Source organism: Typopeltis vanoorti, chromosome 13 (assembly GCF_054136105.1).
Source record: "Typopeltis vanoorti isolate ZY-2024b chromosome 13, IOZ_Tvanoo_1.0, whole genome shotgun sequence".
Classification (NCBI taxonomy): Eukaryota; Metazoa; Arthropoda; class Arachnida; order Uropygi; family Thelyphonidae; genus Typopeltis; species Typopeltis vanoorti.
The window spans coordinates 66810420-66835828 of record NC_143561.1 but is presented as its reverse complement, the minus strand read 5'-3'; the positions used below and the strand labels follow the sequence as shown (position 1 = coordinate 66835828).

At 36.0% G+C, this 25409-nt stretch overlaps 2 protein-coding genes across 5 annotated transcripts in view; one reads left to right on the top strand and one right to left on the bottom strand.

Moving 5' to 3' along the window:
* Window positions 1-17712, bottom strand: part of LOC150100243 (tyrosine-protein kinase Btk-like) — a 152945-nt gene extending 135233 nt beyond the window's left edge. The window contains exons 1-2 of one of the 4 annotated variants that reach the window (XM_090402576.1): window positions 17661-17712; window positions 2126-2362 (exon numbers count right to left, since the gene is read on the bottom strand). In XM_090402576.1, coding sequence (XP_090258702.1) covers window positions 2126-2335 — 210 coding nt within the window. In that variant the 5' untranslated portion in view covers window positions 2336-2362; window positions 17661-17712. Of the gene's footprint in view, window positions 1-2125; window positions 2363-2562; window positions 2669-15721; window positions 15740-16920; window positions 17137-17660 lie in introns of those variants that run through there. The other 3 variants (XM_090402573.1, XM_090402574.1, XM_090402575.1) reach the window with 3 other exon arrangements.
* Window positions 17713-17809: 97 nt separating this feature from the next.
* MED7 (mediator complex subunit 7) overlaps window positions 17810-25409 on the top strand; it is a 31323-nt gene continuing 23723 nt past the window's right edge. Inside the window, exon 1 of the mRNA XM_090402884.1 lies at window positions 17810-17994. The gene's annotated coding sequence lies outside the window, so the exon portion shown is untranslated. The remainder of the gene's footprint in view (window positions 17995-25409) is intronic.

Here is a 25409-nt window from a genome sequence, read left to right as displayed (position 1 = left end):
TTTAGTGAAGATGATAAATTAAATATGGAAATAGACAACAGAATCAACAAAGCTGGTATTGGTGGGAAGTCAATTGAATAAATGCATATGGAATAAGAGAGAAATTAGTCGGAACACTAAATTAGCTGTATACAAGACAGTGTTCAAACTAGTTTTAACTTATAGATCTGAGAGCTGGGTCAGAAGTAAAACACTTGACCAAAGACTAGAGACCGCAGATATGAGAGTCCTGAGAAAGATTAGAGGCGTGAACAGATGGCATCAATGGCAATATCATATTAAAAACGAGGATATTAGGATAGAACTTGACATTGTCAGCATCCAGGAATTCGTTAGCAGAGCTCATCTCAGGTGGTATGGTCACTTAAATAGATTGGGAGAGGAAAGATTAGCAAAGCAAGTGTTCTCTGCCAGGTTGGCAGGAAAACGATCCAGAGGAAGACCAAGATATAGGTGGATTGATATGGTACAAAGTGCCTTAGACGATAATAATATAAGATCTGATAATGTTGGAGTCTTGACAAGTAACAGACTGATTTGGAGGAAAATTGTAGATAGGAAGTTAGTAATGATGTAATTTTTTTCATGTAGTACTATCATATCCTGTACACCCCTTGAGGGTATATGGCAGGAATTTGATAATGATGATGAGTAATTCAATACATATAACTATTGCCCTGAAAAAAAAAGCAGTTTATTTCTATTTAAGTTCTGTCTAAAAGTGTGCAGCCCATGATGCTACTACTCATCATATATTGGCCCTTGTATAGAATGAAGTTGGCCACGCCTGGTCTATGTAATGTACTATAGGCTTACATGGATGTTAGCAAATGTCATTAGAACCTTAATGCATACTGTGGATGAACTAAGGTACTAATGACACTCACAAACATCCATGCTCACAATGATACTGGAACCTAGTCTGTTAGTTGGAGAGTAAAGATGCCAGCATGCAGCCAATCGTTAGCTATTTGACCTGTATATTAAGAAGTCAATTAGAATGAGATTGAAGACCATAAAAAGGTATTTTCAATATAGTATAAGTAAATTATTGACCTGAATAATGTATCAGTGCCTCCATTTTTGCTTAAAACAGAACTACTACAATCTTTTGAACTAATAATTTGAAAATGCACATTAGTTAGAGAATCTGAACTTGTTAATGCAAAGCAGATGTTGAGAGATCTATCAATATCTATTTTGGAAAGCACAAGAATTACATATGCCACCACAATTATGGTCACTCAGCCTAGCTGAGCAAGCCTTCAATACCTTGTACAGAATCAAATGGAAGAAAACTACTATGCTTCACTGCAGCAAGTAAAAACTTTTTTTTTTTTTTTTTTTACAATCAACAGACTTAAAAAAACAACCTAATCTAAATAAATATGGTTGTGTGAAACTTCCTAAGATTTGCAAAACCATTCTTAGACCTACCCAACAGCAACCATAGGTATACCTTATAGCTTCTAGTCTAACTTCTTCCACTTTGTGTGTGTGTGTGTGTGTGTGTGTGTGTGTGTGTGTGTGTGTGTGTGTGTGTGTGGTTTACAATTTTTATATCTTATTCCTGAAGATGTCTCTGTGACAGAAGAAATATTGGAATGATTAAACCTAATTATGAACTTGAAGGTACAAATTATTCATAAGGGCAAAGAAAATTACTAAATAACCCAAGTATGAAATTTTCACAACATTCTTCAATGAAATAAAAAAAAATTTTTTTTTTCAGTGAAAATGTGCTAGATTTACATTTGATCTTACATAATACAGTAGGAATCTGCTGATTATTCGGCAACCATCCCAGAAGCTTGTTTATTAAAACACTCATTATTAGCTAATGGGCTGTCTTAAAGAAACAACATACCTTTTTAAATAATTTATTTTTTGTAACCACTGCTTTTGTCACATTCAACCCAAGTCAAGATAACTGACTTGGATTGGATGTGACAAAACGCAATTAATCGAATGCAGACTGATACTTAATAATCAAAAAGTTACTATAATTTTTTTTAACCTTTTTGATAGGGCAATAGATTTTCTTATCTTGCCTTCCTTAAATATCATTCTAAATCTCTTGAATGAATATAAATATCCATAAGTATTTCTATAGCAAGAAACTTACCTCCACAGTGCCATCATAGTAGGAAAGTGTTGTTGAAGTGAGTATAAACCAACGGGATTTATAATTAACTGGGCCTAATCTTTTTTTATTTTGGGAACGCTTTACCATAAATGCCTGTTTTATGATTTCATCCTCTCTTCCAGCCATTGTTGCACTCCTACCACAGTTAATCCAGGTAATCAGCGGATTCCATCTCTTTACAGCTTCCATGAGTACACATTCTGATTATCTACATTCCTAAAATATTATAAAAGCAGCATGCAACTAGATGTTAGTACATATTCAATTACTAGTTTAACAAATGTAGAGAATAGAAACAGGAAATGAGATGAAAATCATGCAAAGGAAACAAAAAAAAAAAAACTTTAAATTCTTATATAAAACATGTTCAAGGGGGGAAAAAATAGCACTATTTAAAGAGGCTAATATAATTATACCTCTTAATCAGTAGTGAACATATATACCAGTTTTGCAGCTGTAAGCCATTATATATGTGTCTGTGTATGTCTCTTAAATTCCCATATTTTGCACATCACATCCACAGGCTCTTCAGCCTCTAGTGGAAAAAAATAAAATAAAATAAACTGTCATTTCCACTCAATTATACTATTTCTCACCTGTTCGATATAAGTAGTTATACATTGCTTGGAAAGAAGTTGATGGATACCACCATGGGCAAGGTGCATCGTGCCATGTAACAAGTCACATGTTTGTAGTCTGTATAAAATAGAGGGATGTGATGCTCCTAAGTCAGTGCAATTGAGTCCAGGTGAAATGGCTGTGAGAATGGAACTAATGGAGTTTAATAGAGGTGCAGGAGGTCAACTACAAGTGCTACCTGAACTGGATGGCTCACCACACTCACTGAATATAACCGTAGGGCGCTATGAAGGATAATATGAAAAAACCATCATTCGTTGGCTGACACATTGAATGTGGAGTTCTAGGCATCGACTGGAACATGAATCTGCACAAAAATACTCTGAACCAATGCTCACAACATGGATTTCAATGGCAGGACCGCAATATGCAAGTCCCACATTACCCAAATCAACACGCATCATCTTCAGTGATGCAAAAAGCGTGACATGAAAGCTTGGGAAGCTGTTATAGAGTGACAAATCACACTACATCTTCTACCAAGCAGATGGATGGGTGTGGTGGATGCCTGGTGAATGTCTCTTACCAAAGTGCATAACCCTAAATATGAAATTCGGAGGTAGCGGTGTGATGGTATGGTCCTGTTTTTCCTGGTTTGACCTTGGATCTCTGTGGTGCCACAAACATTAAACTCCTAGAGGTATATGAATATTTTGGGCAATGCAATGCTTTCTACTTTGTGGTGTTCCTATTGAACTGACCATTGTCCTTTTCAGCAAAAACAATGCACCATGTCATAAGGCTGTTGCTTTAACTATGTGGTTTGTTGACACGAGTATCCCCACACTTGACCGGTCTCCGCAGAGCCCCCAATGTTAACCATATTGAACATCTATGTGATGAACTGGAGCATCAGGTGAGGTTAAGGAATGTCTGCCTCACAACAGTCCAGGACCTCATTACATGCCTACAGGAAGAATGGTCCAAAATTTCCATTGATTGCTAATGCACACTTGTGCAAAGTATGCTTTGTAGGATTGCATCTTCTTAAGGCGAACACCATAGCCGTTTATTCATCACACTATGGTGTCTGTTGACTTCTTTCCAAGTAATGTTTGTACTTAAACAATTAAATCCTAGATCCAATCTCAGAATGCTGTTTTCACATTTGGGGTAGTGCACTCTTCCCCCCCCCCTAAAATGCTTGATGTCATCCAGAAGAGGGCAAACTGCTTAGATGATGCATTCCACAAACTTACTTCAGTCATCTCACTCCATGTTTAGTTTCTATTCTATATCTTTTTTTTATAGGTATTCTCATGGGTAATGTTCCACAATTGGTGACAATTATTTCTCCATTTTCCTCTAAGCATGCAAAAACATGAGTAGATACTAGTCAGTCCTTACACAGTTCAGCTCTTCTGACTTACTGAATCAACTTCTAATCTTCTTTCATTCCATTTATCCCTTTCTTTGGAGCAGCCATTCTTCACATCATTGTCCACAAGGACTATAACCTCAAGATACACTTGAATATCTCATGTGTTATAAAATTTGACTAGGAGTAGGAGCTGAATACAGACATATACAAGCAATATACTGTTTCAAGCCACATCAGGCCTCGAATAAACAGGACTATGGCCTAAGATAATGAAAATAATCTCTCAATTAAATCTCTTGCCACTCATGGCACTAAGAACTGTCAAATCAACTGAGGTTGAGATTATATATAAAACAAAGCTAAATTCACTCTAGATTTTGAGAATGATTTTTATGTTATAAAAATGACAAAAAAGCATACTGCTACTAATAATAATTTATGTTATCTAACAATTTTAAAGTACAAAAGCAAATTCTTTGTCATGTTGTACCATCATTTTTTATTCTGGTTTAACCAATAAGAATACAATTTGGTCAGCTAAATCCCAAATTGCCAGCCCATCCTTGTTCGCTCAGTATCCAAGTAGATACCCAACAGGGTGCACCACGAGAAGGTGAGGATTGGACATTAGGTCAGAAGCCCTGGTCGGTTCTCCGCATTCCTTTAAAGGCTATGTGGAGGTCTCCTCTCAGTTATACAGCTTTGACCCTTAGGCAGGAATTTGATGATGATGAGCAAATTCTTTACATATATATTTCATTTTATCAAATGATTAGATTTCGTCACATGCTATTTCAAACCAATATGAAAATTTTTTACCAAATTCTCCAAGTTTGAAGTTTTGAGACTTATTGCATATAATCCTCTTATTACATAAAAAATTTCAAAATTTCTGCAGTCAAGAAGTGCCTGAGGAATTTTAAAAACGTATGTGACTATATATGGATTAAGGCATTTATTATTATTATTATTATTATCCCAAGACCACATGGAGTCAAAAAGACTCATCTGGGAGGTCCTTTTATTACACACATACATCTCATCATACCGTGTCTTAAACACACTCAAACTCCTTGCAGACACCACACTCTTGGGCAAGGCATTCCAATCATTCACAACTCTGCACGGAAAAAACCTGCCTCTCACTCCCATACTCACACCCTCTTTATACAGTTTCCAGGGATGACCTCTGGTTCTCCCCTGATCTCCCACTAGTCTCTGTAGAACTTCTCCACCACTGATCCTATAACAATCCCTTACCAGCTTGTAAGTCTATCATATCTCCCCTCTTCCTCCTGTCCACCAGACTCTGCAATTACATCTTCTCAATCTTTCCTTATACTCGACATTCCAGAGGTCAGAAACTACCTTAGTCAGTCGCCTTTGGACCCTTTCCAACATCTCTTCATCCTTCTGAAAACCCAGTGATCAAATCTGGGCACAATAGTCCATGTGTGGCCTAATGAAAACTTTATACAATGGAACAAGAATCTCCCTACTTCTACATGTCAGTGTCCTCTGCATCATTCTCAGAAGACTGTGTGTTGTCTTCACAATTTTGGCAATGTGTCCCCTAAATTTTAGATCCTTATCCACTATCACCCCAAGATCTCTTATTTCCTCTACCTCCAACAATATATTCTCACCAAGCATAAATTCTGTATCCCATCTTTGTTTTCCAAATTTTAAAACCTTACATTTTGCAACATTGAACTCGCATCCCCATTTCTGTGCCCAATCGCTCAATTTATTCAAGTCTTCTTGTAAGGCCGCAACATCTTCGCTACTCTTTATGGTTCGACCCAATTTTGCATCATCTGCAAACAACTGAATATCTCCATCCAAATCTTCGCCAATATCATTAATATACAAATTAAAGTAATGGCCCTAAAACAGACCTCTGAAGCACTCCACTAGTGACTTTCCTTTTCCTGGATATTGCACCCCATACACAACTTGTTGATACCTATCAGATAGCCAGTCTCCAATCCAATGCACTAATCTAATATCCAACCCCATCTGCTCTAGTTTATTATTGAAAAAATATCCAGATATCCAAATTCAGTTGGTAAATACATGATTAAATACAAACTGCCAAAATAAAGAACACTATGTACATTTATAAAAGGTGGGTCTTTATATTTTCTGTGTTGTCCCCTATAACTGTTACTCACAAGGACATAACAGATTCCCTAGAATTTAACGGTCAATGAGGCAAATCTGGTGTCAGATAGAGGCAAACAGAACAAATTCTGTTTGCCTCTATCTGACATCAGATGGGCAGGATATGCAAAGGAAGATGTGGATAGTATGCATTACATATAAGTTCAATGAGTGGAGAATAAGTTATTATAGGGACTTCAACTGGGAACATGGATTGAAGGAAGAAAGGATACACAGGCAGAAGCAAACAGAATTTACAATAATTAAGGAAGAATTACCTGAAGCAGCATGTGATGGTAGGTACCAGAGTGAATCTAGTAAGTGCATCAGAGGAATTGTCTGTAACAACGATGACCACACTGCTGCCAACTGGTGAGAGTGATCATGCAATCTCAACCTGGAAGTTGTAAATGTTACAGGCTTAACAGAGTGAAACAGCATTGAGAAAGGATTAAAAATAATATTTAATTCTTCCAATATTTTATCTCAGTCACTAAGACAGTCAGGGAGTGCAATATAACACACACACACAGAATCAGTAGCATCTATCATAGGTCTTCGGGAAGAACTGGGTTTGTAGATTTTTGGTAAACCATATTATCTGGAGGGCAAAGAACTGATGGTTTGGGTTATTTTGCGATTTCAGGAGGCCAGGAAGAAACTTTTTGAACAGACTTTAATCCTTTGATCTGAGATTTAGTGGAACTGTAATCTAAAGATATATAAGTAGAGCATATATCTGAGAACAATATCCATTTTTCTATTGTATTCACAGGCATTAAGAATAACAGTAGGACTTCCCTTCTCAGCTCTGGTGATGAATATACTGTTTCTTGATATCACTGGACTGGCAGGATGATAAGATTTCTTTTAGGAGGAGAAGATATAAAAAAGAATCCTGGTGATGTCAAAGCCTAATGTTGCTAGCAATTTCTGATACAAAGTTATGGATATTGCATTCAATACTGAACATTAGGTCTAGTGCTGGCTTGTTTCGGTGCAATAGCAAAATTGTGGCCAAGACTTAGGGCACTGATGACAGCTTTGCAAAGCTTTTTTTTGACAACAGGTTAACTACTATATAAGACATGAGTTTAGAAGAAAGACTGTTTTTAGAATCTGTAGCTGCTCTCAAAAATCAGCTTAATTTAAATACATATGGTTGCATAAAACTTCACAAAATATGGGAAACAGTAATACTCTGAGATCACAGTTTACATCCTAGTGAAATTGTTGCCTTTGAGTGTGTGTGTGTGTGTTACAAGTCTCATATTGTGCTTCCCAACAATTATCAGTGACTGAGATGAAATATTGGAAGAATAAAATATTTTTTAATCCTTTCTCAGTGCTGTTTTGTTGCATTAAGCCTCTGACATGAGTTTCTCCCAGCACTTAAGCCTTAACGCACTGAGATGTAAATGTGTGGAATCTTCATTAAGAAAATTTCATTAATAAGAGCCTACAGGGTGGATATTGATAATGCATGGAAAAATGGTAAAAAGTTATTTGAAGGAAATAGTAACAGGATGCATGGCTAGAGCTGAGGATAAATCAAGTAGGAGTTAAATGGATGAGCAGCATCATTATGCAGGAGCTGTAAAAAAAAAAAAGGAAAGTCTGTTGAGGAAATTTAAAGAGAAAGCTGATCAGTAAGCACACGAACATATAAAGCACAGGCCGGAAAGGTGACAGTATAGTAAGGAAGCTGAAATAAAAGGAAATCAGTTGTGCAAGCCAAAAAGTAATCCCAAAGAGTAGAATGATTTTGATGGTAGAGATAAGTGAAGCAGATGAAATAGTTGAATTACTGAATGATCACTTTGCAAAAGGTATATCATTCAGGTGGAAATACTAGTAGTAACAAAAGGTGGCAGGGTCTAATGTGGAAATAGAGGTAGAATTCGAGTTGCATACATGTGGGATTAGATGATTTATTGCATCACATTAACAAGAATGTGCTAGATAACTGCAGATAATGCCTTTGACTAAATGTCTCAGCCATGGAGGGGGGGGGTCAACAGAGGGGAGAATAGTTCCACTGCATAAAGAAAACTCCAAGACTAATGGAGTAAATTACTGACTGATCAGCATCTCAGGAGTAGTGGTCAATGTACTGGAGAAGTTGGTTAAGAGAAAAATCCAGGAAAGAATACGTAGAAATGGGATACTATATAGTTGAAGCATGGTTTGAGATGGGTAAGTCATGTCTCAGTAACTTAAAATAAAGTGTAACAACTGATATGGATAAAGGTTATGGCTAACACAGTGACAGTGCTTAACTTTGCTAATGCATTTGATAAGATTCTGCATGGTGTTCTGTTGAATAAATTGCAACAAAGAGGGATGTGGATAAGAGGGTGGCTGAACAGAGATATTAGATAGTTTATTCATGAGTGGAGTATAGGTGAAGAAAAGTGACTAATTTGTGTGCCCTATCCAAAGTTCTGCTGGTTAATTTTTATAATAATGATAGAGGAAATGATCTGAGGTGAAATATTCAGTTGTTTGTTGATTATGCAAAACTAGGTGGAGCAATAACTAATAAAAGTGATGTAAAAATATTGCAGATTGATTTAAATGGAACTGGCACTGGCACTATAAGGGGAATGGCTGTCAGTGTAGTGTGAAAAAACATAAGATTATGCATTTTAGAATGTAAAGATTACCAACTGTGTACTACAACGATGGAACTATACTCCAGGAAATTGATGAAGCTAAAGAGGTAAAGTGCTATCACAAAAGTGGCTAAAATACCTCATATTATTACCAGAGACCTCCAGGGAGTCAGCGTCTCATCAAGGAAGGCACATATCCCCACATTAGTTGTAATATGTTTTCTTGAACTGATTCACTTTACATGCACTCACCTCCAAAGTCAAGTTATCTCAATCATGCACTACACTGGATTCTTCTCAGCCTCCATAAAATGAAAAATTTCATCTACCAGTATTCTAGCCCTTTCAGAAATTTGTAGGTCCTATCACATCACTCCTCTTTCTCTGTTTGCTAGTGTCAGAAGTACACACATTCTCAGTCTTCAATCTACATTCCACAATCTCAATATAATTTTTCTTTAACAGTCTTCTTTGTCTTATCTCCACTGTATCTGCATCATGTCAGAAACCAGAGAACTACATATAATAGCTGATATGAAGTCATATCAATGTTTTGTAAAGAAATAAAAAAGTATGTCCTTATCCTTACCTGTCAATGTTCATTTCAGCATTAAAGTTTTCCTCCAAGTTGTATTTTCAATCTTTGCTATATTGATCCTGAACTTCAACTTCCTCTCTACTATAATTTCCAGATCCCTAGAATGATCAGTTTTTTCCTAGCATAATCCTACTAATATAATATGACACTGGATATTTCAACACACCAAAATGCATAACTTTACATTTACCAACATTGAACTGACAGTCATTTTTATATGCCCACAATTCCCTATTTAATTATTTTGCAAGTGCTGCATGTCAGTCACATTCCTGATTATCCTGCCTATCTTTGCATCATCAGCAAAAAGGCATGTCTCCTGTCAAATCCTTCTCAATGTCATAAATATAAAGACTGAATAACAATTGACCAAGGACTGATCCCTGAGATACACTACTAGTTACTGAAAATCTTGCAGACACATAAAAAAAAAAGAAAAAAAAAAAGACATATCCTTCATACACCATTTTTTGATATCTGTCATCTTCTTATCTAAGCTAACAGCTTATTATCCAATCCCATATCCCCAACTCATGTAACAGTCTTGTATGTTGTATCCTGTCAAAAGCCTTAGCAAAGTTCAAAGATATCATTGTGTATCCATTCCCCTTGTCTAACAATCACAACATTATTAAAATATGTGATAATGTTACTCAAACATGACTTTCCCTTAGTAAACCCATGCTGTTCATTGCAAAGTACAGGTATGCCTGCAGATACAGAACCTATCAGTATCTCTGTATATTATAGTAGTCTTTGTACCAACTATGTGTAATGGGGTTATAATATATTTTTTCCACTTGAATTTTCCCTGTGTTGAGACTCAAGTTATTCAGCAGGCCAAAGTCACAGCCAGTTTACTGAACACACTTCTGGCATCTGTGTTGATATCCCATCAACCCCCTATTGCTAAATTCTTATTCAATTTAGGCAACAGCTCTAATACCTCCTTGTCATACACCAGAGTTTCTTCATTCATTGTAAAAGTAGCATTAAGCTCGATGTTACATATACCAGGTTGGCAGCTCTAAACAGAATAGGCGCTCATTAGTTGAACAATCTCTTCTGCATCTATCACTTTTGAAGAAGATTCTGACAAATAAAGATAAGACAATTATTATATCTTTGAATACTGATCACAGATCTGGTTGCCTTGGTTTCCAAAAAAGAAAAGAAAAAAATAAGATAGCAAATACAGATTACTTAAAGGTGTTTATAGGATTGATGGAGAGTAAATTTTTCAGTACAGAAAATCTATCTCTGAAAACTGAGCAAGAGTGTAGGGACTAAATTTTTAGATAGGAAAGTGGTGTATGAGTGGTGGTTGAGGCTATTCGGAGTGCCCTCCCATTACTGAATGAGTTAAGTGAAGTATGACATTGTGCAAATGTTGGTTAGTGCTTGGTGAAATGTTTAATGCCTACCTCAATGAGTTTGTGGAGCCCATGGAGTTGCCGATGTAATAATAATATAATATTCCACCAATATTTCAGTAATGTTTCAGCATCTATTATCAAGGTACAAGCAACCAACTTTAGGAGCAACAGTTGAAAATAACTGCATGAGAGTAGAAGTTATTACTAGTACATCAATATTGTGCAATGAAGTTCGCTGACAATATAAAACAGAACATCTATAGACACATCATCAGAGAAATAATATCAATTTAAAATAGGGTCAACACCTGATTCCAGTTTTGCTAATGGATCAATGCACTGTAGCTTTCTTTCAATTCCTAACTTTAAGCCTGTCACTGATCCAGATATGAATTCTATGTCTTGAAAAATGAATATAATCTAAATATTGATCATAAGAATACAGAATCCTGCACATAATAGCACACAACAATGGTTCTACTATTACACCTTAAGGATGAAAAACAAAAAAAGCAAATGTGGATGAGGTAAAAGCTACTACATTTGCTAAGGATCTGTGCAATTCTTTACAAAATTAGTCTGAAACTATAAAGATCAATAATTAACAAAACACTCCCCCCCCCCCATCTGCCATAGTAACCTCTCCTTACAGAACAAAGCATAGCTATAGCTGTGCACTTGTTATCCTGCAGCTAATTTTTACATTTAAGAAGAAAGCTTTAAACTCAGAACTAAAATCTGGCTTATATATTGATGTCACATTTGTGATTGGCTAGAAGGGATAGTGATACCATTAATTTTCTCATCAGAGAAAAATGAGGACACGCACAGCTCATTATTACATTGGACTTGATCTAACTAACCATTTTCTATAAATGGTTTTTTGAATGGTAGTATCCAATTCTTGCTGAAAGAATGAATCAGTGAAACACACAGAGTGTCACTGATTCATTCACACATTGAAACATATTGGCAATTTTATTTATTTGATATATGGATAACTACTACACATGTTACCATCAAGCCGCTTATTAATAAGATATCAAAAAAGGAGAAGTTTCCATCCTTTTCAATTTCTGTAAACTTGATACTAGGACGTAAACTGAATGTTTACCATTAGTTCTGGGAGGAGAGCCCAACAGAAAATGTTATCAGCATATGATACCAAACTATGAATAGGAAATGGGGGGGGGGGGGGCAGTGGAAGTAACCCACATTCCCCGTGTAGATATGCATGGTGATGGACCAGTTTGCTTGTTTTGAGGGATGAAAAACCCAAGTTTCTGGCAGAAAACTCCTCACTTCCATGACTGGCTAACTCATGTTTACTATACACACGTATTCACAAATTTTATTACTACAAATATTTCAACCAGAAACTAACTGGCCCTCAGTGTATTAGCATAATCACAAGGTGAAACTACAAAGAATGTTAATCCTATTTATACAGTTCAGCTACATGCCACCTACATTACAATAAAATAACATTACGATGAAGGCCCAAATTTAAAAATAAGTGATTTGAAATAAAATTAAATTAGATAATGAAATGACACAGCATTATTAATTAAAAAGAGAGAACATTATTGCTTGTCATTTATTAGGATAAGACTCTCCCAAATCTTGGCAATAGAGAGGCAATCATTCCAATTTAAATTTGGGTAGTGTAGGGAAAGCTTCAGCATTCTTTAAAAATAAATGCTCAAGCCTAAATCTGCACTGGTGTAAAAGGCAAGTATTGGACCATTGTATATTGTGGTCAAAGTCCACTCCATGCTGAGCAAGGCCAAATTTTTCAGGTTTCTTGTTGTTAATATAACATTGATGTTCTTGTAATATTTTTCAACAGAATGTCCTATTTGTCCAAAGTACAAACAGAAGCACTCACACTGAACTTGGCAAACAGCAGGGAGGAAGAAGAGAAGGACTGTTTATCTTTTGTGGATGGCAACCAAAAGGAGATTTTGTTGATAGGGAAAAAAGTAGGAAGTAAATTACATCTTTTCAGGATCTTAGCAATCATCTAAGATATGCCTGTGATATATAGGTTCAGGGTGTTTGGAAATGGGCTTGTAAGAGTCCAAGGTGCATTTAAACTTTCATGAGGTGAAATAATTTTCTAATAAGATACAATGGATAGTGCTCAATTTTTGTTGGAGAGCTTGCAAATTGGAGCAGATAACATGCTTTGCTGAGCAAAGATTTGAAGATGCCTTTTTTTTTAGATGGATGATGTGCTGAATCTTGCTGTATATAGTAGCCTGTGAAGGTAGGTTTACAGTGAATAGAAGTAGCAAGTATTTTCAGAAAGGATGTCAAGAAGGCAAATTATCCATCCTTTTTCTTTTTCCATAATGAAGTTGATGCATGGGTGTAGGCTGTTAATTTTGGTTAAAAAGGTAAGTAGAGATTCTTCGGAGTCTGGCCAGATGGCAATCACATCTTCTACACACTGAACCCCAAAACGAATGCAGTTGCATTGAAGAGAATAGAGATTCTTCAAGATGCTCTAAGTATAAATTAGCAAGTGTAGGTAGCAAGGGACTTTCCATGGCAGTTCCTTTAATCTGTTTGTAGAATTGGTTCCTGCAGATGAAATAGCCTGAGTGATGACAAAGTCAAACAGTTCAATTATGTCTGGAGGAAACTCATCTGATAACAGTTGGAGAGTATCAGGTAGAGGTAGAAGTACACTAGTAAATAAGGATATCAAAGCTAATCATGAGGTCTGTAGGTTGAAGGGTTAATTTTTTTTTTTTTCTTAAAAAAATCTGATGAATTCATTGGTATTTGTGTGTAGCCAGTGCAAGAACTTAAAAGACAAGCTAGGAATTTGGCTAAGTAATAGGTGGGAGAGTCTTTAGTCAAAAAGACCAGCTAAAGATTCCCCTGCATCATAGGGAGTAATCAAAGAAAAACCTAGATCTATCTGACCAAAGGAATTTGTCTATACAGATTGAGCTGCGAAGGCTCCATTTCCCCATTAATAAATCTATATCATCCATTACTATAAAATAAAAATTAAGAACAAAATTTAGGTTTATTCCTTAATAAGCTTTAAGATGGATCACAAGAGTTTGAAACTATAAGATCAATAATTGACAAAACAAAAACACCCCTCTTGCCATCTGCCACATTAAACTCTCCTTACAGAACAAAGCACATCTACAGCTCTGCATTTTTTTATCCTGCAGCTAATTTTTTGCATTTAAGAAGAAAGCTTTAAATTCAAAACTAAGCATTTGGCTCAGATATTGAGATGTCACATTTATGATTTGGTTACATGGCTCCTGGATCCTTCAAATATAGACTACTGCAATGCAATTTTTTTTTTCCTTGCGCTTATCTCACAAAGGAGTAGTCTATACTTGTTTTGCTTATAATGTCACTCTTTACTGTTTACTTTCCAATCAGCACCCTTCTTGGTACTTTCAAATGATGTTTGGTTGTATGGATTGCTTGTGGCATCTTATTACAGCTCAGTTTAGCACCAATCATAACAAGCTGGGCCTTGTCTCACAACAAGAGATCTATATCAACAAATTTTCTTTTGTTTTCAAAATATGCAGTCTTTCAAGATTTTTTTTTTTTTTTGTAAACAGAATAGATTATCATCTCAGACCACTGAACTATAAGTTAACAAATGTCTGATCCTGATTTTCAGTCTCTCCATGAAATTATTAGACCCAACACAAATCCCCCTATTTTAAATGTAACAATACCTATCATGCTCTCATCTTGAACTGTCTCAAATGTCAATATACTTAATTACACATTAATGCAAAGAATTTACTTCTCACCACCTTGCTCACAACATCTTCATAGGGCTTCCAGAGATGGCTTCTTATTCTACCATCATCCAGCACCTTGTAGAACTCCTATACATCTATCTGATAAGCTCCTCTCACCATTTTACATCACAATCATATCTCCTTCCTATTTGCAAAGCTCCAGAAACCATATATTTCCTCAATCTCTTCTTATACTCAACACTGCATACAACCTGATGGATCTTCTACACCTCCCAGATATTCAGAGTATCTGATTTGTACACTGTAGTGTATCAAAATATTTTATGCAACAATCTACTTGTCAATGTCCATCCCAATATATATATATATATTTTTTTTAAAGTCCACCCTTCAAAGAATTGCAAACCTACAGCAATATTAGTGCTATAGGTATAATGGTTAAATAATCCAGAAATTCTGCCCAAGAGACCAAATATGAAACTTCTCAAATCACTTTAGGTCTCCAAAAAGCAGGATGGTGGTCTTTTTGTGGGCGGGAAGCACATAAAAAAAAAATTTAAACATCCTGATCTCTATTTGTCAGTATGCTATGACTTGCAGTGTACCACCTGAACAAGGTTAATAGGTGCACTTTCCCTTATTAATCTTGTTATATGCACTTATTTTAGGTATCTGCTCTCTCGTTGGTAATTCTGATCACAATCTTATTCAAGTCAAGAATTACAGTTCGTCCTGTTCCCAGCCAATCTCAGCCTCATACCCTATGACACTATAATTGTACCAACTGAGATGACCTCCAGAATTTTTATGCTGCTTTTCCATGGTCAGTTTACTGCTTTCAATATCCTGATCCAAATATCTGCCCTGAACTAATAACTGAAATAATCCTCACTGGAATGGGAGCCTTCATTCCTTACTCCACTGCACACCCCCTGACCTATATCCAAGCTCTGGTTCTGAAAAAAAAAAAAAAAAAATGCAGCTTATGTTCAATGGCTTAAATTAAAAATGACAACTTCTCATTCAGCTTACACAACAGCCAGAAACGTGTAAAAAAAGTTATCAATGATTCCAAAGCAGACTTCATATGAATGAAATGCAAAAAACTTACCTCCTGCTCAACTGGCAGTCAAGCCTCCTAATCCCTTGCTAAGCTGTTGGATGTAACTAATGCCCTTCCCTGTTGCCACCTCTTTTGCATCCTGATGGCAATATGGCAACCTCACCCAAGCAACTTGCACTTCTTTACTTTCACAAACTGCCCACTGCAAGCCTCCTCTGAGCTTTCACCAAAAGGGCATAAAAAAAAAAACTCATTAATCTTGATACTAATAAGGCTCCTGGACCAGAGGATATGAACCTCTATGAACTTTGATCTATTCTAGTTTATATTTATTCTCTTTGACATGGACATCATATTTTAAATGACTAAAAATTCCCTGTATAATGTGTTGCTTCCATAATGCAATCAGAAGAATAATATGTTACTGGGTTTTAAAGGGCAACGTTTGAATTCCACAATGTTGCAAAGATGTTTTTGCTACTGGACTTTCTGAGGTAGCAAAGAACATTGGCCCCAGGCCTTTGAAAGAGAAGTTAACGCTCGGTTGTAAAAAATTATAGAAATCCATCCTTAGTAGCGAGATTTTTTCTGCGACCAAACAAATCAATCAATCCCCAAACATATTTAACTCCTTTATAATGTTAGTTGCCAATAATTCTAAACAACCAAATCCAATACTCTGCAATACACATTACCTAAAAATTGGTGCTTTTTTGGGAACAGTACAGCATACTGGCACCTTTATTAATAGTGACACATGGATGCAGTATCATTCTATTCAACTTTTCCTGCTATCAAGGAAAGTGTACCAGCACTTACTGTTTTCAAAAAAATAAAAATAAAAATAAATAACTGGAAGAACAGAACACTGCACCCTTCGATTGGAAAAGACACAAGTTTCATTCTCATCATGATGAGGATTCTTTATATGTTTTTTTCCAACTGAAGACGAGTTACCTGATCTCATACATAGGTAGCAGGAAAAATCAGCCAAGAGAACACATTCAATTCACAGACAAAAAATACTATTGGTGGTAAGCAGTAGATAGTGTTATGTGTTGGTGGTGTTGTGAGTAGGAGATTGCAAGTTTTGTGTAGTAGAGCAGCTTGATGAGTCCTTGGAGGTATCACATGACAACCTTAATTTTTGGTGTAGGAGGTTTACTTTTTTTCCTACACAAAGTCAAGAACTTCAATTTTCTCTAGACGGTATTCTTAAATAGAACGAGAAAAATTTCGCTGCCTACCTGAGCTCACGAATCATCCAGCGATGCGAGTGGTCCGCAGCAGCAGCTTAGGGTAGACCCAATTATAACTCATAGGACTCAACAAAAAGCGCTGGCAAGAGTACCTAGGAATGCTTGCCGTAGGGAATTCTATACTCATGGTGAAGTAAAGCTACACGGCGACATCATTAATTCAGAACTCACTAATTCCGATAACCTATTTCAATGTTTGAAAAACATTGAAATAGGTTATGTTTAACGCAAAGTCTGAGACTTAGACGTCAACCGAATCAAATGTATTGGGTCTATAAGAAACAAACACCTGGATATCCAATGCGTGTTTATGAACAAGTTAAGACAACTACTGTATTTACCTGGTTAAATCAAAACGTTTGCCAACCTACGTGCAATAATGCAAAAGAAAAAGAAGCAAACAAACAAATAAAAAAAAAAACCAAATGAATTCCTACACAATAACATTCATCACATACACTAACAAAATCATATATGTCAGCTATGTATATCAAAGAATCGCCTTCCCAGCTGCAAAAAAATATTTCCAAGTTTTAAATGCTACTTCAACTTTTTCACAAATAACATTTTAATACTTTACAGCAACTTTTCAAAGGTCATGGGGAAAAACTTTAAAAAGTACATTCTGCCTTATGTAAATAAATCTTCTTCTTCACATTTAATGATACAGTGGTACTAGGAACGGAAAATGAAATTTCCGAAACAAGAAATAAAACATATAATCTTACCTTTTTTAAAATTTTTTCAACTACACGTTTTTATATGGTATTCCTTTCAAGTCACTAATATCACGAACCGGAAAGGGAACTCCGTTCACTAATGCCCCTGGTGGTGGATATTTTCTTCTTGATGTAGGCTTAACGTGCTAAAGAAACAACTCTTATTGGATATATTTTAAAATTATTCGTGCCGTGGGAGTAAGTAAGTGTATAACGTGTTTCTTATGGCAAATGTTTTATGTTGCCACAACATATATCTAAAGTTGTAGATATGTCAGTAAAATGTAATTAAATCCAAAGTAGCAGCATTCATCAATTAAAAAATTAATTTGGTGTTTCACAGGTGAGTAATTTTTGGAATATTATGAAACTGTGTACATTCTTACTAGCTCTACTGAACGTCGAGACAGGGACAGCTGTAATAAAATTTATTTCTTCTTGTAATTTGTTGTTCTTAAAATGAATTAAATCGTCGTAGTTGCATATTTTTCAGTGAAATATACTGGCGCGTAGCGGAATTCAAACTTGGGAAACTGAGAATAAACTAGCTAGTTTAATGAAATATCGAATGGCTTCATTTCAGTAAACTCGGAAATAGAATACAAATTATATTCAGTAAATTCTAGTTTGTTTGTTTTTTTTCCCCAAGTTGCCATCAAAAACTGGATAACAAATTGTCTGATTCTTCGGAAAAGTTCACCGTATCATTGCCTAGCACAGGTTTATGCAATTGAAGAATCATGGATACTCTCCTTAAAAAAATGATTGATTCTTATTAGTAATTCGAAAATAAGAAGTTAACAGTTTAAATTATTCAGAACCTTTTATTGTAACCTTTTGGAAAAGGTACATATTCTTAGGATCCGCATTGACGAATAAAATTGCTATGCAAAACTGTCGGCATCTAAGAATGTGAATTATTTGTTGTGTTGTTATTTCAGATATGGCCCAATGAGTCCTTAGATCTAACGCATCATTATCGTAATCTGCATTGTGGAATGTTGTTTTATGTGTGGTTTTTGTATTATTGCAACTTGGTTGTAATATAACGAGAAAAATATGCGGATGTTAATGATATTTACCAAAGTGGCCAATATCAATTTAAATGTACAAAAAGCTCCTGAAAAGAACATCAAAAAAACTCAAAAGGCGAGCTTTAAAAAAATCTGATGCAACTAAGGTGTTGTAATATTTAAGATAAATGGAATGCATAGTAATCCTGAATGAACACACACTGGTTGTGATAAAAAATAAAATAACAGAATTGTTTAATTCTCTGGTGTTGAACTTAATTTTGATTAGCATACTATTAGTGTTGTGTGTGTGGCGGAATTTTTTTTTATGTGACTCTCGCCCATTAGAAGTTGCAAACTTATTAACCTGAAAAAGATAAGGATTTTTTTTAGTTATATTTATTTTTTACATAATCTGAAATCCCTGCTCTAGAGACTAAATGTGGAACTTCAAGTTGCTTCCAATGAGTGAGACAGTGATCTCACACTAGGCAGTAGGATTCAAATCTGCATCCTCATGGTTGGAGGATGGGTACATTAATTACTTGTCCAATTAAGCTGGTATATTATTGAGCAGCATTTCTTGATAACGAGTATCCTGAATCTCTGCATATATATCAGATATCCTATTTTTTTTAAGCAAATAGTGCAACCAATGTTTCAGTCAGAATATCAGTTTTCAAACAATATTGTGATATAAACTACCTTTGCACTGCCCAAAAACTGAGAATGCAAAACAACTCAGTATGTAATTGCAAGGCCTTTGATATTAATTTTCTTTTATATATTAATCCCATACACAAGTTTGCAGGCTCTATAGCAATTACTGCTGTGTTGGCAAGGGTTAAGAGAAGGGAACCTATTGGTTTTTTTTCCTTGAAAAGCTGAAGGTTGTATCTATTTTCAAAGATGGAAAGCAGAAACAGACCATCACTGATAATAGATGAAATCAGTCAGTGAGAGAAGGGTCATCAATTAGCCACACTGCTATCTTCTGAATAACTTAAAAAGTTTTTGGTGCTCCACCCCAAATATGAGAATGATACTGAGTAACAGTAATCACTTTAGGTAGATTTTGGATTTAAACAGAGTTAGTAGTAGGATAAGTGGAAAGTAGCACCTTGGACAGAAAAAGATTCAGGATTTTTTCTAAAGGCTGAGGAAACTAGTGTGACATAACATGTTTATGATAGGGAAGGCTAGAGATAAATGATCCAAGAAGAAAGATCTGTAAATGGGTCCATAGGAAGATGTACAGTATGGCAAAAAAAAAAAACAGTACTGAATAACTACAATGATATGTTATGGAGTAAATGGGTAATTTAACAAAGAAATATATCAATTACCATATTTGCTGGCGTATAAGATGCACACCCTTTTTTGTACACATTTTTTAGGGAAAAAACTTTATCACTGAATATTATAATGAATTTACAGTATTTCAAATATAAAGTAATAAGTAGATCTATTTTCAACAAATACATAATCTAACTAGGAAAGAGTACCCATCTTTTAATCTTCTTCGTCAAAACCCAGAAATTCATCTCCAGAGCTAAATGAAGAGACACTTAAAACCTCTTCTAAATCAGAATCTGAGTCCTCATACAACAAATTGTCCTCTGTACCATTCTTAAATGATTTAACCACTTTCTCCGTTTTCACCGCATCCCATGAAGCTTTGACCCACTTACAAACTTGTAAAACGCTAGGCTTCTTCCTGATGGCGTAACCTCCAAATCTTAACACTGCATCCAGCTATTCCACTTCTCCTTCATAAATCCCTTAAATGGTCTATTAATACTGACATCTAAATGTTGAAGCTGACTAGTTAAACCTCCTGGAATAACTGAGTTTTCAATTCCTTGAGTTTATTTTTAACATCTTCTGTTCTGTGAGAATGAAACTGATCCCATACTAGCAGGGCAGGCTTCTTCAACAGTCCACCAGGGCGCCTAGACCAAATTTTATCTATCCATGATTTCATTCCTCCTCCACCCATCCAGCCTTTTGCGTGAACATGTACAAACACTCCTTTAAGTAGCTTCTTCCTTTTAAAAATCAATAATGGCGGCAATTTTGTCCTATCAGCACAGCAGGATAGAACAACCCAATCGTGTAGTGAGTGTTTTTCTGCCCCGAAGTTTTAACAGTAACACTTTTTGTGCCCTTGGAATCTACAGTTTTGTTTGAGGGCACATCAAAAGTCTGCGGAACCTCGTCCATGTTTCCTATTTGTGCAAGTTCAAAATTTTCTCGTTTCCTTGTGTTAATGATAAATCGATGAAATTCAATAATTTTTTCTTCATATTCAGCTGCATCTCTTGTGATATTTTTGTTTTAGTCTGCATACATAGCTGGTTTCTCTTCATGAATCTTGAACACTGTTGGTGATCCTTCTGTTAGTGGCTATCACTTTTGCTTGATGAATAATGAATAATGAAAAATTTTGTAGACGCTGAAAGTCCCGCTTTTCTGTGATCTAAAATCCAAGTATTCAGTTCTGTCTCAAGTTCTGCACATTTTGCAGTTCCACTTCATAGGTTATGTTTACTGTGAGTTGCTTTTTTTAGATCCTCTTCCTGATTCTGCCAAGTTCTTATCAATTTCTCAGTTTGGGAATGAAATGCCTCTCTGCAGCCCTGTTTCCATGTTCTTTAGCATAGAAACAGGGATACAGAGAGGCATTTGCCAAGAAATTTAGAGAAAATTTAACGGCGGAAATTTATCACCATTCACAACAACTGCGACAACATTTGGAAAGTTTAAACGAACAGGAACACAGCTGTGATCGTCGATGACAGCACATGTGCATTCACTGAACTCTATGTAATTGGAATGCTCTCACACACCGCAAGGAAGAAATCGCGTAACTCGGAACAGAGAAAATTTCCAGAATTGAAAGTAAAAAAAAAAACTGAGTATTGGCATATAAGACGCACCCTGTTTTTCAGACCTATTTTCAAAGAAAAATAGTGCGTCTTATACACCAGCAAATATGGTATATATTTGGTTTGATCCTTTATCCAGGTGTAAGCAAACAAAGTTTGTGCCTGAAGTATTTTTAGGACTGGGGCAACTCATGGCAAATGTGGTATAACTTCTCATCACTTGCCTTAGTATCCCATAATGCAAAGCACATCTCCTTGCAGACATGTATAATGCTATGCATTAAGGGTCACTACCCAGACCGTTTCGATCTTTATTGAGGTCTCATCAGTGGGAGCCAGACCAAGAGGCTATGCTACCAATTATGTATTTGGTTTAATCCTTTATCCAAGTGTAAGCAAACAAAGTTTGCACCTGAAGTATTTTCAGGACTGTGGCAAAAGTGGTATAACTTCTCATCACTTGCCTTAGTATGCCATAATGCAAAGCACATCTCCTTGCAGACATGTATAATGCTATGCATTAAGGGAAGGGTCACTACCCAGACCATTTCGATCTTTATTGCAGTCTCATCAGTGGGAGCCAGACCAAGAGGCTATGCTACCAATTATGTATTTGGTTTAATCCTTTATCCAAGTGTAAGCAAACAAAGTTTGCACCTGAAGTATTTTCAGGACTGTGGCAAAAGTGGTATAACTTCTCATCACTTGCCTTAGTATGCCATAATGCAAAGCACATCTCCTTGCAGACGTGTATAATGTCTGCAAGGAGATGTCTGAGTAGTGACTACTCAAACTGGTTTTGACCTTTATTGAGGTCTCATCAGTGGGAGCCAGACCCAGAGGTGGTGATACTAAGGTGGAAGTAATGGAAAAGTCATATTTCCATATACAAGTTGCCAAAAGGTGTCACACCTTATTATTGAAATTCTTTGGATTAGAGATAGTCGATGGAAGTTTTTTCACACAAGTAGTCCCAGTCCTGAAAATACTTCAGGCACAAACTTTGTTTGCTTACACTTGGATAAAGGATTAAACCAAATATATAATTGGTAGCATAGCCAAGTGAAAAAACTTCCGTCAACTATCTCTAATCCAGAGAATTTTAATAATAAGGTGTGACACCTTTTGGCAACTCATATATGGAAATATGACTTCTCCATTACTTCCACCTTAGTATCACCACCTTTGGTCTGGCTCCCCACTGATGAGACCTCAATAAAGGTCGAAACCGGTCTGGGTAGTGACCCTCCCCTTAATGCATGGCATTATACATGTCTGCAAGGAGATGTGCTTTGCATTATAGGATACTAAGGCAAGTGATGAGAAGGTATACCACCTTTGCCATGAGTTGCCCCAGTCCTGAAAATACTTCAGGTGCAAACTTTATTTGCTTACACTTGGATAAAGGATTAAACCAAATATATAATTGGTAGCATAGCCAAGTGAAGAAATGTCCATTAACTATCTCTAAAGAAATACAGGTATCCCTTGATTAAACTGATTAATTAATCCCTCGATGTTACCACTTATATCAAAATCGGTTAATCAAATATAATAATCAATGGTAAAAATTACAATTCGACCATGATAGGTTACTGTATTAATAATTTGTTTTATATGGTACTCCTTTAGGATAGATAAAAAATGTATGCAAAGTAAATGTTTAATAAGTTCTTGTATAATACCTACATTAGTTACTGCAAATTGTTATCAAAAAAGTTATCAAGAGTCATTTGGACAGTTTTAGTTTTTTTTCCTATCAGCATAAATTCTATGATAACAAGCAAAATGACTCTCTCTAGACCTCGGCAAACAAGCATTCTTCGATTAACATCTGGATCCATATCCATTAGTTGCTGTCTAATCGATTCTAAACTGTGAAATATTCCATCCATTTCTTTATTCTCCTTTGGAACCTCATCTTCACATTCCATTTGTTTGTTGTCTTCATATGCGTGTTGTTCAATTTCAAGAAGATCACTGTCACTGAAATCTTTTTTAATTTGAATCCAATTTGAATCCAATTCTTTAACATCTTCTGTATCAACACTATCAAAACCAAGATCTTCACCAATTGCAACAATTTCTTCAACCACATTGTTCACAGGATTTTGAAAACTACCTAAATCATTAGCACATTAAAAGTTTTTTCCAACCAGTTTTCATGCAGCTAGAAGACACTTGTCTTCTTCTAACTCCCATGAGTCATGATTGTTTTCAATTGTGTGTTTAAAGTTAAAATTTTTCCAAATTCTTGTAGCATAATCGCATTTTCTCCCATTGTTGTTTCTACTGCCTTTGAGGATGTCTTTTTAAGACAATAAGCTTTGAAAGTTTCAATGACGTCGTATTTGGTGAAAAAATAAAACTTTTATATTCTTACACAGATCAATAAGAGAATTTGGATGAAATTCTTTTTTGGAAGAAAAAAATTGCAGAGAACGTAATTTGTAAATACAGCAGAACAATTAGAGTTTATAATACACCCACTCTTAATGAAAATGACATCATGCCCAAGACCTTCCTTCTTCCTCTCAGAAACTCTTAGAGGCTTGCATGTTTCTGCGTAAATTTAAAGGCACGTTAATTAAAACTCTTGCCGCGTATATAAAGGGAGCGTCTCAATTAATTTCGCTGTGTTAATCAAATCCCACATTAAGCAAAAGGGATACGATACCCGTATATGTTTTCACATGATGATATGTACGTCCACATCTATCAGTGAAATCTTGGTTGAATAAAGTATTCATGATTGTAGATTACATGCTCAAAATGGGCACCTTTTCTTTCAAGACAGGCTTTGTAATGGATCCAAAAGTTCTCTGTCATCTTGGAGAACGGGGGTTGCGACGTCTGCTGGACATATCGTGTGATTTTATCACTTAGTTCATCAAAGTTTGAAGGTGGGTCATGGTGGAAAACCCATTCCTACCCCAAATGAAGGTATCACATGATGTGACATCAGAACATGAAGGGTACAGGAATTCTGTGAACTTCAAAACAAGCCTCCCAGGGAAATGTTCTGATAAATAGGCTCTAGAACCATGTGATGTGCGACAGGTTGCTCTGTCCTGTTGGAATACCTCTACACAAAATGAATATTTTTTGTCCAACACATCCTATGCAAATCAATACTGGGTGAATGGAACCAACACATTCTCAGTGTAGCATTCGCTATTCAAAGTCACAGTTACACCACCCTCTTCAATGACGTAGGGCTCAACGTGGTCGCCGCACACCATGCGGCGACCACGCTGTGAAGATGTTTCTCTTAGACAAATTCAGGTCTCGAGAAACCAAGAAACCTGTAGATTCGTCTGTTCACATGACTGCTTAGATGGAAATGCACTTTGTTTGAGAACCAGACATTATGGAGGAAGGATGGATCTTCACAAACATTGGCAAGCACATGTGCACAGCATTCCTGCTGTGCAGTGTAATCTGTTGCTGTTAAACACTGACCCACCTGAATGATGTACGAAAAAGCACCTAGCTCCTTAAGGATTCTCAGTAGTGATCACCTCAGTATCTCAAGTGTTACAGCTGCTCAGTATTGACTGCATTTCAGAACTGTAACACTTGCTCCAGCATATGCCCGTGATTCACATTTGTGTGAACAGTTTGTTATCTCCCCAAATGCTTTAGTATTGTGGCAAAACACTGCCGTATGTCGGATCCTCTCAATTTAGGCAATGATGACACTATTGTTTGGGGCATGCTTACAGAAACAATGAAAAAATGCTCACAAACATGTCATTGGCTTGAGTCATTGCTCTACCAACTCCATGTGAAGGAAAATAATGCTCAACAATAAGCGTCTTTTCTTCCAATGTACACAGATGTCAGTAGTACATGGG